The 14797-nt window shown below is 53.8% G+C and overlaps 1 protein-coding gene across 3 annotated transcripts in view; it reads left to right on the top strand.

Moving 5' to 3' along the window:
- The window catches only part of STK40 (serine/threonine kinase 40), a 43133-nt gene that overhangs the window by 19072 nt on the left and 9264 nt on the right, over positions 1-14797 (top strand). For 2 of the 3 annotated variants that reach the window (XM_021095940.1, XM_021095939.1), the window contains exons 2-6: positions 3037-3156; positions 6098-6183; positions 6484-6627; positions 9387-9614; positions 10339-10391. In XM_021095940.1, the coding sequence (XP_020951599.1) occupies positions 3045-3156; positions 6098-6183; positions 6484-6627; positions 9387-9614; positions 10339-10391 (623 nt within the window). In that variant the 5' untranslated portion in view covers positions 3037-3044. The remainder of the gene's footprint in view (positions 1-3036; positions 3157-6097; positions 6184-6483; positions 6628-9386; positions 9615-10338; positions 10392-14797) is intronic. The other variant, XM_021095941.1, reaches the window with a different exon arrangement.

Below are 14797 nucleotides of genomic sequence, written 5' to 3'. Positions count from 1 at the left end.
GTTATAGCCTTAACATATAAATAAAGAGTTCCTTAAAAATCCCTAAAGCTAATATACACAAAGCAGTACAAAAAGGGGGGGGGTATGAACTGGAAATTCAACCCCATGAATAATTAAGGAATTATGAATTTAAACGATGTACTTCTACTCATCAGATTGGCAGGTTTTGTTTTGTTTTGTTTTTTTGTTTTGTTTTTTGTCTTTTGTCTTTTGTTGTTGTTGTTGTTGTTGTTGTTGCTATTTCTTGGGCTGCTCCCGGCATATGGAGGTTCCCAGGCTAGGGGTTGAATCGGAGCTGTAGCCACCGGCCTACGCCAGAGCCACAGCAACGCGGGATCCGAGCCGCGTCTGCAACCTACACCACAGCTCACGGCAACGCCGGATCGTTAACCCACTGAGCAAGGGCAGGGACCGAACCCGCAACCTCATGGTTCCTAGTCGGATTCGTTAACCACTGCGCCAAGACGGGAACTCCAGATTGGCAGTTTTTTTAAAAAACAATTATGGAAATAGTCCTGATACAGGTTTGGGACTGACTCTTCCACACCACTGATGGTGTGAAAATTGGCACAGCCTCCCTGAAAGCAGCCTGGCAGTGTGTGTCACACACCTTTAAAAATAATGTGCCCCATTTGACCCTGCAGTTCCATTTCTCAGAGTTTATCCTGAGAGAGGCAGGTATGCCAAGATGTATGTACATAACTGATAATAAAAAATATATAAACAGTAGAAAGAGTCTAGAAGTCCATGAATGAGAGTGTGGTTTGATAAATCATGATATGTTCTTACCAAAGAGACTGCATAGCTATTGCAAGTGATGCTACAGAAGAATATTGACATACAAGGATGTTACTAATAGTTTTTTGGTTTGCTTTTTTATGGTTTTGTTGAGATATGTTTTACATACCATAAACACCCTCTGGAGTTCCTGTTATGGCTCAGCTGAAATGAATCCGACTAGGAACCATGAGGTTGCAGGTTTGGTCCCTGGCCTTGCTCAGTGGGTTAAGGATCTGGCGTTGCCATGAGCTGTGTTGTAGGTCGCAGACATGGCTTGGATCCCACGTTGCTGTGGCCATGGTGTAGGCCGGCAGCTGCTGCTCCTATTCAACCCCTAGCCCAGGAACCTCCATGTGCTGCGGGTGCAGCCTAAAGAGACAAAAAAAGAAAATGGTATCATAGCATGTCCCAATTTTTGTAATAATGAGAACTGTAAGCCACACACACAGCACAAACATGCACACAGGAAAGTCTGCTTGAATATTAACAGTGATTACATCCAGGTGGTAAAATAATGGATACCTTATTATCCATTATATTCTTATTTTTGCATGTCTGTATTTTCTAATGTTGCTGCAGGAAATGCCAATTACTTTTATAAAAAGAAAAAAAAATATGGGAGCTTAGGGTTCAGTGTTCCCAAACCCTCTGCGGAAGGGTAAATGCTATACTCCTAACATGGCCATCAGGTCCCCTAGATCTGGCCCTTGCTTCCCTCTCTGGGTCACCTATGGCCACTTCCTGCCTCATGACACACACTCCAGCAACTCAGACTCCTTGGAGTTTGTTACTTAGACACCCTTTCTTACCGTGTGCATTTGCACACCAGGTCCTCTGCCTGGAGTGACCTTGCCCCTTGCCCCACCCACTCCAGTATCGGCTCCTCAGGGAAGTTTCCCCTGAGTCCCTGCACCCACTTTGGGCCAGAGGCCTCTCTTTGGGAGTGCACAGCTGTCCTTCTCTGGGCACCCTGCGACCCCTGCTCTCCCTGTGTGGGACTCACCTGTGCAGATCTCTTTCCTCACCCACATCCAGGACACTGCCTTGCCAAGGGGTTAACTGTAGAGAGCCTGAAGGAGCAACTCTGGTTTTGTTTTGTTTTCTTTTCTTTTTAGGGCCGCACCCACGGCATATGGAAGTTCCCAGGATAGAGGTCAAATCTGAGGCCACAGCTCCTGCCCTACCCCCCAACCACAGCAACGCAGGATCCAAGCTGTGTCTGCAACAGACACCACAGCTCATGGCAACGCTAGATCCTCAACCCACTGAGTGAGGCCGGAGATTGAACCTGCATTCTCATGGATCCTAGTTGGGTTCGTTTCAGCTGAGCCACAGTGGAAACTCCCTGTTTTGTTTTTTTCATCCATGTCTAGATGTTAAGGGCTTCTAATTTCTTTGTTCCCTTTCCTTTTAACTCTGGAGGAGACAGGCATGACCAAGCAAGTCAAAGAGCCATTATTGTCCTTTCACTGGCTCTTAAATTCACAACGTGGTTTTTTTTTTTTTCTTTCTTAAAAATAATTTTTTTTAAATGATACAGCCAACTGCTGGTGGCCTAATGGTTAAGGATCCGATGTTGTCACTGCTGTGGCTCTGGTCACTGCTGTGATACAGGTTCGATCCCTAGGGTTTGATCCCTGGCCTGGGAACTTTTGTATGCTATGGGCCCAACCCAAAAAATAAATAAATAAAAATAAGATAAAATTTAAAAAAAATTTTTTTAATTGAAAGTAGAGAAGAGAAAGTAAGTCCCACTTGACAACTTTGGGGTGTCTTTCCACTTGAGAGTCAGGAGTTTGAGAGAGGAGCTCCTTGGGACGGTCACCCTCCCCCTCATGTCCGTCATGCCATTTCCCAGGAATCAGCACCTCTGTCTGTAGGTATTCGTGGAGAAGACCTCACTTTGGGAAGAATCGCTCCAGGGCCAGCTCTCTGTCTCAGTGGGACGCCAGTCGGCATCTGCACAAAACTCAGTGTACTCCTCTCTGCGTTTGGCTCCTTTGAGGCGGACCAGCTTCCCACCTCTGTAACCATTACATCCACCTTGAACCCCTAGTTAATCCCCAGTAAAGGAGCTGTGGTTCTTTGTCACTGGGAACCTTCCATGCACCTCTGGGTGGCAGAGGAGGTGGCAGTGGTGGTGGCAACAGCAGCAGCAGCTGTGATGCATCCCCCCTCAGAGACTCACAGGCTGGGTGAGCATTAAGGAAAGTCGCTGACTTGCTCAGTGAGAAGGCTCTTCTCTGTCCTGTCTAGAGCTGAGAATGAAGCGGAGAGCATCAGACAGAGGAGCTGGGGAAACGTCGGCCAAGGCGAAGGCTCTTGGAAGTGGGATTTCTGGAAATAACGCAAAGAGAGCTGGACCATTCATCCTGGGTGAGCCTCTTCTGACTGCAGGTTGATTGGGGGTTGTGGGGGGTGCTGGCTCAAGCGGCGGGTGCACGTCTGACCTGCAGACACGCAGAGTGAAACACCACACCTGCTCCAGTGTGAGACCTGACCAACACTGTCGCTTGACTTGGGGTCTGTTTAGGAGAGTGGAAGGTCATTCTGCACCAACAGTTGTGTCTGTTGTGGCCGCACCAGCCTTAGATTCGTCTCAACTGAGAGCTAGTCTTTCTGCTCCCAGAGAAAGTCTTCTGTGCCCCCAGGACATTACCCGCGGGAAGCACACAAGCTGCCTTAGAAGGTCCATCATCCAAAGCACTAATCTGAATATTCTTGGCGTCAATTTCACAAAGGGTTTGGTATAGCCCACAAACTTCTTATAAAATTGGCAGAGAGATCATGTAGAATTGGGCGCCCCCAGTGGTCCGGAGGAGCAATGGGGCCTTTTTGTATGATGTCCGAGGCACAGCAAGTCTATAGAGCTTGTGCTCAAGGTTGCAAGTGTAGGGGGCTTTGAGGACCCCAGCTCTCCCAGCAGCAGAGACTAGGTGTAAATTTTACTTTGGAACAGTATCTTGGACTCATGGGCACAGGATTGTTCCAGCTCCAGCCACTCAGCAAACAGTTCATGGCACTTGCTACATGCTGGGCCTGTGCTTTTTTTTTTTTTTTTTTTGTCTTTTCTAGGGCCACACCGTGGCATATGGAGATTCCCAGGCTAGGGGTCTAATTGGAGCTATAGCCACCGGCCTACACCATAGCCACAGCAACTCAGGATACGAGCCACGTCTGTGACCTACACCACAGCTCACAGCAATACTGGATCCTTAACCCACTGAGCGAGGCCAGGGATCAAACCCACAACCTCATGGTTCCTAGTCGGATTCTTAACCACTGAGCCACAATGGGAACTCCTGGACCTGTGCTAATTCCTACCCTCTTGGAACTTAACATTCCAGCTGGGAAAAGAAACCGATAGTAAACACATGAGATCATCTCTGTGGGGTGGGGGCGGCGGGGGGGGGGGGTAGGTAGCTTTGAAGGAAGTAGAGAAGATGATAAGAGAGTGGGAAGGGCCTAGAGACAGTGTAGACAAGGAAGGTTCTGTATGAGGAAGTAACGTTTGCACCGTCACCTGAGTATGAGAAGGAGCAGCCAGGGGAAGAGCATTCCAGACAGAAGGAACAAACAGCAAATGCAAAGGCCCAGAGCAGGAATTAGGAGACCCTTAGCTGGAGTGTGGTAGGAGGGGTGGGGAAACACGATCAGTTGAAAGGTGGACAGGAACCAAATCATGCAAGACGTTGGAGGCCAAAAAAGGAGCTTTGATTGCATATCAAAAGCAGTGGTGCGCTGTTAAGGTTTTTTGGTTTGTTCTGCTTTTTTTGCTTTTTAGGGCCGCACCTGTGGCATACGGAGGTTCCCAGGCTGGGGGTCTAATCAGAGCTGGAGCTGCCGGCCTATGCCAGGGCCACAGCAACACCAGATCCGAGCCGCATCTGCGACCTACACCACAGCTCACGGCAACGCCGATCCTTTAACCCACTGAGCAAGGCCGGGGATCGAACCCGAAACCTCATGGTTCCTAGTCGGATGAATGACTCCAGTGTAGGTCATTTGGATAAGAGAACCTGAGTGGTTAGAAGTATTTCCAGAGTCCTCTCTGTGCCAGATGCCGGCCTACGCCACAGCCACAGCAATTTGAGATCCGAGCTGCATCTTTGACCTACACAACTCACGGCAACACCAGATCCTTAACCTACTGAGCGAAGCCAGGGATCAAACCCACATCCTCATGGATACTAGCTTGTTCTTAACCTGCTGAGTCACAATGGGAACTCCACTGTTAAGGTTTTTTAGCAGTGCCGTGATGCTGTGACATTATCTGATTTATGCTCTGAAAGCTCAGGGCACTGTCCCAGGACAGCAAACAGTATGCATCTCCGGAACTACAGAAGTTTCTGAAAGCTGGTACTTAGACAGGGGCCACATCAGACCACTATGGGAGCCTGTTAAAGGGACAGATTCCTGGATCCTCCCCCTGGAGTTGCTGACTCAGAGAGCCCAGGTTGCAGCTGGGATCTCTATTTTCACACATGTTTCTCAGAGATTCCAGCACACACCCAGTACTGAGAGCCCCTCTTGAGAAGTGTGCCTATAAAAGCTGGGCGTACAGGAGTTCCCATCATGGCGCAGCAGAAATGAATCCGACTAGGAACCATGAGGTTGTGGGTTCAATCTCTGACCTCGCTCAGTGGGTTAAGAATCTGGCATTGCTGGAGTTCCCGTCATGGCGCAGTGGTTAACGAATCTGACTAGGAACCATGAGGTTGCGGGTTCGGTCCCTACCCTTGCTCAGTGGGTTAATGATCCGGCGTTGCCATGAGCTGTGGTGTAGGTCGCAGACGCAGCTCGGATCTGGCATTGCTGTGGCTCTGGCGTAGGCCGGTGGCTACAGCTCCGATTCGACTCCAGCCTGGGAACCTCCATGTGCCGCGAGAGCGGCCCGAGAAATGGCAAAAAGACAAAAAAATAAAATAAAATAAAATAAAAAATAAAAGCATCCCTGCAAAAAAAAAAAAGAATCTGGCATTGCTGTGAGCTGTGGTATAGGTTGCAGACGCAGCTCGTATCTCAGGTTGCTGTGGCTGTGGTGTAGGCTGGCAGCTACAGCTCCAATTGGACCCCTAGCCTGGGAACCTCCATATGCCGCATGTGGGGCCCTACAAAGCAAAAAAAAAAAAAAAGCTGGGTGTACTCAGGCACATGGACACGTACCCCTACATTTTCAGAGGGGACATTGTGAGTTCAGTGGATGTGAACCATATGCCCTCCAGGAGAGAAGATCTAGCCAAAAGACCACATGGCGGCTCAGTGCCACCGTAGACAGGGTTCCTGAGAAGTAAGCGAGTGGCTCTTTGTGCCATAGGTCCCCGTCTGGGCAACTCACCGGTGCCAAGCATCGTCCAGTGTTTGGCAAGGAAAGATGGCACAGATGACTTCTACCAGCTGAAGGTAAGTGAGGTACCAGATGTGGGGAGCCATCCTGCCAGCTTGGCTCCTCCCTCCTCCCAGCTTCTCCTGCATCTCTCATGACCAAGAGCAGTGCCATTTCTTCCTGGGGTGCTGTTGGTGTGTACACACATTGCCATTACGCTGGGAAAGACCTTTTCACTTCGTCCATGCATGTGTGGGCACATGTGCCAGGGTGGCGTGGGAGGACGTGACCCCCTGCTTCTCCTGTTTTGGTCACCCTGCTTGGAAAATTAAGGGCTGGGGGTTTTGTTTTTTTTTGTGTGTGTGTGCCTTCTAAAGATCCTCACCCTTGAGGAGAGGGGCGACCAAGGGATAGAAAGCCAGGAGGAAAGGCAAGGCAAGATGCTGTTACACACTGAGTACTCCCTGCTCTCCCTCCTCCACACGCAGGATGGCGTGGTTCACCACCACGGGCTCTTCCAGGTGAGTGGCAGAGGGGGCTGCCTGTCGTCCCCCCACCCCCGCATCATGCTAGCGAGGCCCCCCCCCCGCTGCCCGTTGTCTCCCTGCAGTGGTGTTTCCCAGTGGGTCGGCTGGAGGTCAGGCTGGGCCAGCACGCCTGCTATGATGATGGCAGCCTAGCGGGAATGCACCCGGTTTGCAGCTTGCAGGCTTTCTTTGAGGAGCCGCTTTTCCGAGAAAAGCGGAAAGCAGGAAGTTATTTAAAGACACATGGGCTCCTTCTAGCTGTGTTGTCAGGAACGGCCAGGCCAGGGTGGAAGGGAGGGCGGTGAGGAGGGCTGGGCACCGGGGCATCTGTGGATCTCCCAGTTGCTTTTGGTACCAGCAGTCCTTCTGTCCATCTGGGTGTTTCAGCTTCCATAGCAAAGATCCCTAAGCCCCGGGCTTGGATGTTCCAGGTCCCTTAGGAAAGGTACTAATTAGTAACTGGTACTCTAAAAAGAGCCCTCCTGGGGATAGTTCTGAAACTGCATCTTCGACAAAAAAAAGCTGGGTTCAGAATGCTGGGGGTGAAGGGTCGCCTTGTTCAGGCCCCCCTTGGAGCTTTTGCAGCACCCACAGCCCGATGCTTTGGCCAGACCCACTTATGCTAGGATGAACCTGGTACTTGAGAGGCAGCCTGGTGTCAGGAAGGGCACACAGGTTGTGTGACCTTGGGCAAGTCAGTCACTCAGGTTTCTAAGCCCCAGATTCCTCATCTGCAAAATTGGGATAATGATAATGGTGCCTACCTTGGAAGAAGGTGGTAGGAAATGAATGAGAGGCTATAAGGCACTGAGCCGGAGGTCCTGCTGTGGTGCAGCAGGTTAAGGATCTGGTGTTGTCTCTCTGGTAGTATGGGTTTGATTCCCAGCCTGCTAGCACAGTGGATTAAGGATCTGGCATTGCTAGAGTTGTGGTAGAGGTTACAACTGCGGCTCAGATTCGATCTCTAGCCCTGGAACCTCCATATGCCGTGCATGTGGCCAAAAAAGATGGATGGATAGATGGATGGACGGATGGACGGACAGACAAACAGGGCACTGAGCTGTCCCTTATCAGTTTGATTTCTTGAGGTAAGATAAGTGGAAAATACTTCTCACCCCAACACATACACCCCACCAAGTTCTTATTTTTTCTTTATTGGTCGTTTTGTCTTTTTAGGGCCACACCCGCGGCATATGAAGTTTCACAGGCCAGGGGTCTAATAGGAGCTACATCTGCCAGCCTACACCAGAGCCACAGCAACACAGGGTCCTTAACCCACTGAGTGAGGCCAGGGATCAAACCCACAACCTCATGGTTCCTAGTCAGATTTGTTTTCGCTGCATCACGACGGGAACTCCAGTCTTTATTCTTAGATGTGCAATGAGAGCCAACTCGGAGCATCAGCAGGCAACTCTGAAAATTAGAGTTTTCCTTAAACATGAGATCAAATGAGGGTAGTGATCATGATTTCCTGTTTCATCTCTGGTAGCTTCCAGAGCTAGGCCTTGGTGTAGGTCATTTTGTTTGTTTGTTTGTTTTGGTCTTTTGTCTTTTTAGGGCTATACCTGCGGCATATGTAGATTCCCAGGCTAGGGGTCTAGTAGGAGCTGTGGCTGCCGGCCCACACCACAGCCACAGCAACACTGGATCCGAGCCACATCTGCGACCTACATCACAGCTCATGGCAACACCGAATCCTTAACCTACTGAGCAAGGCCAGGGATTAAGCCCGCAACCTCATGGTTCCTAGTCGGATTCGTTTCCGCTGCACCACGACAGGAACTCTGGTGTAGGTCATTTTGGATAAGAGAACCTGAGTGTTTAGAAGTATTTCCAGAGTCCTCTGTGTGCCAGATGCTGGGCCTCTGGGGAAGAGAGGATGAGAGTTAGGATCCTGCCCTGAAGGAGCAGTGTGGATGTTTCATCCCCTGGAGTTCCTAGTCTGCTGGGTTGACACTGAGGGCCTCCTCAGGCTGGCAGGATAAAAGTCCTCGTGTTGCACGTGTGTTTTCTCTCACTGGAAGTACCTTTTCAGCAAGGAAAATGGGTCCAGAACTGCCCACCTGGGGGTTCGTTGCAGTGCCAGCTTACGGAGCCCTGGCTGGGCAGGACCGAGTACTTGGCGTGGTTGCGTTTCTCCCCACAGCCTGTGAGGTAGGGGTTGCTGGCTCCCTGTCACAGACAAGGAGCCAGAGACTTGGAGAGGCTAGGTGAGCTGCCCCGGTCCCACGGCTAGGACACGGTGGAGCCAGGGCCTGCACCCAGCTGTGACATGGCTGCCCAGGAGTCCTCCGTCCATGTGAAAGCAGTTGTCCTGGACACACAGGGCACATGGCTTCCACCATCTTGGGCACTGGAAGGAAGTGGACATTGGTCATTACTAGAAACCCTAGGAGCGCCATGGAGGGGAGGCTGCCCCGGGCCTGGGCCTGCTGCCTGCACCCTGAGCTCAGGGTCCTTTGACTGCCAGTGCCCAGCCCTGATCCAGACACTTTGCATTAGGACCAGAGCATGAAGCCTGAGCCTAAACTACTTCAGCCTCAGCCCTGGCCAAGCCTGGCACTGGCACAGGGGAGGTAGGGGAGTGCTGAGCAGCCCATGGTCCGTGCTGCCCAGGCCTCAGGCCTCCAGCGCCCACACACACAGGCTTTCCCAGGCTCCCTCACTGGTTTGTGTGGTCAGCTCCAGAGGAGCCCCAAGGCCCTGGCCCTGCTGGGCCTGTAGCCGAGCCCCGGTCTGCCCCCTCCTCCCAGGACCGCACCTGTGAAATTGTCGAAGATGCAGAATCCAACCGGATGGTTAAGAAGATGAAGAAGCGCATCTGCCTCGTCCTCGACTGCCTCTGCGCTCACGACTTCAGCGACAAGACCGCCGACCTGATCAACCTGCAGCACTACGTCATCAAGGAGAAGAGGCTCAGCGAGCGCGAGACCGTGGTCATCTTCTATGACGTGGTGCGCGTGGTGGAGGCCCTGCACCAGGTGAGGCTCTGCCCAGAGGCATCCTGACCTCCATGCCCTGGAACGCCCCCCTTCCCGTGCTGCTCAGCAGAACCGCACTGTCCTGCCCTCCCCTGGGTGTGCTTTGCAGCTGGGCATGTCCAGAAGGAAGAGGGCCGGATGACAGGCACACCCGCTGAGGTGCAGTGCTGCAGGCCTCGGCCCACAGTGCCGGGCACCCCGCAGAGTCCAGTGCCGTAAAGCCCCATCAGCCCGTAGGCCACGCTGTGGTCTCCCAGCCTCGGCGATGACTTGTGAGCTCTCCATGCGGGCGGTCACAGCCTGTCTCTGAGCTTTCCTAGGGGTGGGGTGTGAGGAGCCTGAGACACGGGTTAGGAGAGCCTGGGCCTCCTCCATGCACACAGCTCCTTGCAGGCCAAGCTGGCCGTACTTGGTCACCAGAACCGTGAGGATTCATCTTGGAGGGTTTTGGTTTGGGTTTTGGTTCTGTTTTGTTTTGTTTCCCCAGTGGGATGTTTGATGGAGACAGAGAGAGGAGTGGTTTTTTGGCTGCCCTGAGGGGAGAAAACAATGTCACCCAATTTGTACACATGGTTAATGAGGCCCAGGAATGGTCCTGATCTGTCTGTGGCTTACACATCAAGGCACAAGCATAACAAGGCAGCACCTAAAAGCCCACTTCTGATAGTCCAGGCCCAACCCTGGCTCTGACCATAGTATAAACCATGGGCCTGTTGTTTTCCAGAAAAATATCGTGCACAGAGACCTGAAACTTGGAAACATGGTGCTCAATAAGAGGTAAACTTCACTTTTCTTCTTTTGTGATGTCACCTTGGGGTTGGGATGGGCTACATGCTGCAACTGCCCAGGGCCCTGCAGCATCCCCACAGGGATTCTGACTCAACACAGCCCACTTCCCCCAGGAATCCCAGGGGCTGGGGGATGCAATGCCTACTTCTGTCTTGCCACATGGGAATATGGTGCTTGCTAAGAAGAGGGGCCGTAAAGGCCACAGAAAGAGCTGTAGGAAGGATTTCAGAGGTCCTCCCTGGTCTGTTCATTTGTCATGCCCAGTGGATATGTAGTAAATGACTATAAAAAAATAGACCAATGGGTGACAGAATAACAGATGAGCAAAATGAGGCCTTGTCGTGGGTCAGGTTCCCAGGAAACAGACTCTGAGATGTGTGTGCAGGAAGTTTGCTGGGCCGTTCCCTCAGGGAGAAGGAGCCGGGATTGCGCCGAGGGAGAAGCTAAACTGTGGCCGGGCATGACAGAGCCTCAGCCTGGAAAGCCTGAGAGCCAGGTAGCCCTTCAGATGTCCCTAATCAAGGCAAGGGGGCTCATGGCCCTGAACCCTCATTGTGACCAGCCACTGAGTGGAGTCTGTGCCCAGGGGCACAGGATTGGTCAGGGCAGCTTCATTTGGCTAAGAAGATGTTCGGGAAGAGGAAGCAGCCATGAGTGGTCAGATGCTGACATTCCTGGCAGCAGGGAGAGAGCCACTCGATCTTAGAGGGGATCTGGGTGGCTCACCCCAGCATCCTTGGTGAGCCAGTGGCAGAGGGAAATCACATAAGGCTCCTGCCTCAGACTCTCACCCCACTCAAGCCGAGCAGAGCCCTTCCGAGTGATCTGGGCACTGACAAAGGGACACCAACCATACCAGGGCCCAGGACCGATGAGTAGGGAGCGTTCTTTGTGCACATGGTCCTGGAACTACCAGGCCTCTGCCACCTGCTCTCCCTGAGCCTCTCACCCTCACCTCCTGGTGTTCAAGTGGGTCGGAGGGCTTGCAGATGGCAGGCAGCACACACCTCATAGCAGAAGAGGTGTGGTGGGGATTTGGTCCATAATGTGGTTGCCTACCCAGGAGGGCCCTGGGCCCGCTATCCTTATGAAATGGCCAACGGCACAGTGGCCACAGGGAGATGGGCCTCTGTGGAGGGGCGTGGGGCACCAGGCCTTGTAGTGCCACCCCAAGATGCCATCGAGAGGGTGCCGCTGCCCCTCAGCGCTCAGCCTGTCTCCAGCCTCACCTGGCACTGGGGCTGCAGACAATCCCCCAGAGTTCATGGCCTGATGGGGGCAACCAGAGGGCAGACACCACCCTCTAATGGAGGGCCTGTGTGCATAGGACAGAGCGGGGCAGTGTCAGTTCATGAAGCATGAGTAAAGGTTTGCCAGCCTGAGAAAGTGAGGTGGTAAAAACTGGGTCCTGAAGTGCTGCATGGGGAGGAGGGAAGGAAACAGGGTTTCAGGGCTGCTTGAACCCTTGACCAGCTGAGAGAGAGCAAAGCTGGGAAGAGCAGGTCTTGGGGGTCAGACCTGGCTCACAGCCCAGCACTGCCTCCTAATTACCCTTGAGACGGGGAGGGCTCATTCATTTGATTATTCGCCCATGGATTAAGTCACTTGTGTATTGAGAGGCTGCTGTGGTACCATGCACTTCTCCGAGTTTCCATGCCCTCTTCCGTGGAAGTGGAGGTGATTATTCCTCCCTGCAGAGACCGGCCCAAGACCTGAGACTGCCTGGCAGGGTTTGGCCCCCCGAAAGTGCAGTCTCGTGCTAGACCAGCTGGGGCCTGGGGGGCCTGTACGCTTGCTCCCTCTGGAGGTGAGGCCCACTGTGTGATGGGTGGCTGATGAGGATGCCAGTGGCAAGGTCCCCCATGCCCCGGCCCCAGGAGGGCAGGTGTTGGAGAATGCAGAGCTTCCCAGCCCTGAGAGCCCATTGTCTTGGCATCAGGAGACTCGGCTCCTGGCCTTCTGTGGGACGTTCCTGCATCCCACTCTGAGCCGCAGGCTCAGTCTTCACAAAGAGGGCATACGCTTTGAACACTTAAGTCCATCTGGCTGCAGAAGTCGTGTCCTCCCAGCCTTCCACGCAGCCCTTTATTGGCTCAAGGTGAGCATCCCGAAGGTGTTTATGGGCACGTGATGTCAGGGGCTCCTGTGCTGCTAACCAGGCCAGCAGCTCAGGCCTCTTTGTCTGCTTGGTGGCTTAGCTTCTGCTCCCACTTCTCCAGGCCCTTGGTTCTGGAAATGTCCTCAGGTCACATCTCCCTTGAGTAAGGCCAGTGTAGCTATAGCAGCTCGTGTGTGTGTGTGTGTGTGTGTGTGTGTGTGTGCGCATGCGCGCGCTGCGCTCGAGTGTCTCAGTTATACAGTTGTTTAATCCAGTAATCCCTTTCCTGTGCTTTGGTCAGTCAGAGGTTCTGGGCACCTCTCATGTGAGGCCTGGGTGCCTGGAAGGCAGAGCTTGTGCTGCAGAAACCACGCTAAGTGCCCAGGGCCCGTTCCTGTGTCTCTGCTGTGGTACCATGCACTTCTCTGAGTTTCCCTTCCCCCTTTGGGGCCTCCCTTTCATCCTTGGGAAGTCAAAGGTGGACCTGGAGGAGCTCCAGCCCCTTCCTGCCCAGCAGGCCAGCCCTCACTCCAGCTGGAGAAACAGTGACAAGCTGGAGGCCCCCAGCACAGCAGAGGAAATGGGGAGAAGGGCTCTCGGGCAGCTGTGGTACCAGTCCCCCTGCTGTGGAGAGAGGGCAGGGTTGCCATCTGAAATCCCCTTTTGGGACTCCATGAGGCTTGCTGCGGGCTCTTTGCCGTCCTCCTTTCTTTCCAGGTGGGCATGTCGCACACCCAGTTCCTAGAAAAGGACACCACGCTGCGGTAGCCTGAGGGCCACAGCTGGAGTGACTCCCAGCAGGTCATGCTGACACGGGACTCCCCCCTTCATCCCTGCTGCCCGCGTCCCTCCTGCCAGGACGCGCCTGAGGGGTCTGGGGTGATGGTGGCAGGGCGGGGAGCATCACCAGGCTTTGGGAGGACTCAGAGCTGCCTGTGCGGTTTCCTGTGGGAGAGGCTCCAGCTCGGCCCTGCTGCGTCGCGCCGAGCTTTCCTTGAGCCCCACATGCAGGCGGCTGGCAAGCCCTGCTGGCAGGGCGGAGTGGAGAGCCCGCCGCACTGGCACGTGCGTTCCAGGCCTGTCGTCACCGTGTGGCTCCTCTCACCCCCCGCCTGGGGGTGCTGCCTTCCCTGGGGTCTCAGATGGTAACCTCTGCCAGCTGTGCCCACTGTCTGAGGAGGTCCCATCTGAGCAAGCAGTTGGTAACCAGTCCCTGTCTGCCAGGTCCTGGATTCAGGGCTTTCCCTGGGATTATCTTCTTATCTCGTTAAATCCTAACAGCCCTGGGACTTAGGTGCTAATATTTTCCCTGTTCTGCGCATGAGGAAATTGAGGGTTAGCAAGAAATTAACTCGCATGACCAAGATCACAGCCAGGAAGGGGCAGAGCCAGGACTAGAACCCAGGATCTGACTCCCAGCCCTGCTGGACCCTCCCGAGCTGACCTCGCAGTGTCTCCAGCTCTGACCAGGGGAAAAACACGGTGTGTCTGCTGTGGGCGGCCCTGGCGGACGAGGGGCTTGAGCAGTCCTGTGCTCGGGACAGTGACGCAGGTGGTGCTAAGCGGGAGCAGGCCACTTCTTGACACGATCCTTGGTCAAGACCCTTCGCCTGTGCTCTCAGGCTCCAGCCAGTCCAGGGGCCACCAGGCAGGTTTCTGTGGCATGTGTCAGGGCAGGCCTGTTCGGAGAGCGAGAGTCAGCGTTTCCGTTTGGAACACCGAGGACAGACTGGCCTTTGTTTTGCCCCAAGCCTTTGCCAACAGAATTCCCCAAGAAGGCTCAAGGGCTCTTGGAGCCTCTTGAACGCAGCCCCGCACACGTGTGCCTCTGAGCCGACCTCCTTCCCACCCTGGAGGCTCTTCTAGGGAGAGGCCACCCGGGGCCCTGGTGGGGCCTCCCTTCCTGCCGTCCTCCTCACCTTCTCTGCTCAGCTGGCCAACCCCGGAGCCTGGCAGGTGGCCCGGCTCACCTTTGGGTGGGGAGGTGCCCTTCCTCCCTGCTCCCCCCAGGCCAAGGAAGCTCTGCACCCCAGCTCGTCCACATCCAGGGGTGGTGTACAGCGTCCTCACTGGGCCACTGACTTCTCATTGTGAGCTTCCTAGAAAGGGTCAGAGCCCAAAGCCGCTCTCAAAGCAGCTCTCTCAGCTGGGGGATGTGGGGTTTTCCAAGTCAGTGTAGAGTCTACAGAAGACCAGGCGTGAATCAGCTCAGATGGAACAGAAGGGAGAGTCAGGGGCTGGGCACAGTCCAGGGACACGGTGGGCACCGCACTGGTGTCACTCAGAGTGCAGACTC

This window comes from Sus scrofa, chromosome 6 (assembly GCF_000003025.6).
Source record: "Sus scrofa isolate TJ Tabasco breed Duroc chromosome 6, Sscrofa11.1, whole genome shotgun sequence".
NCBI classification, from domain to species: domain Eukaryota; kingdom Metazoa; phylum Chordata; class Mammalia; order Artiodactyla; family Suidae; genus Sus; species Sus scrofa.
Note: the sequence above shows the minus strand (reverse complement) of the source record. Positions and strands in the feature narration are given on the sequence as shown.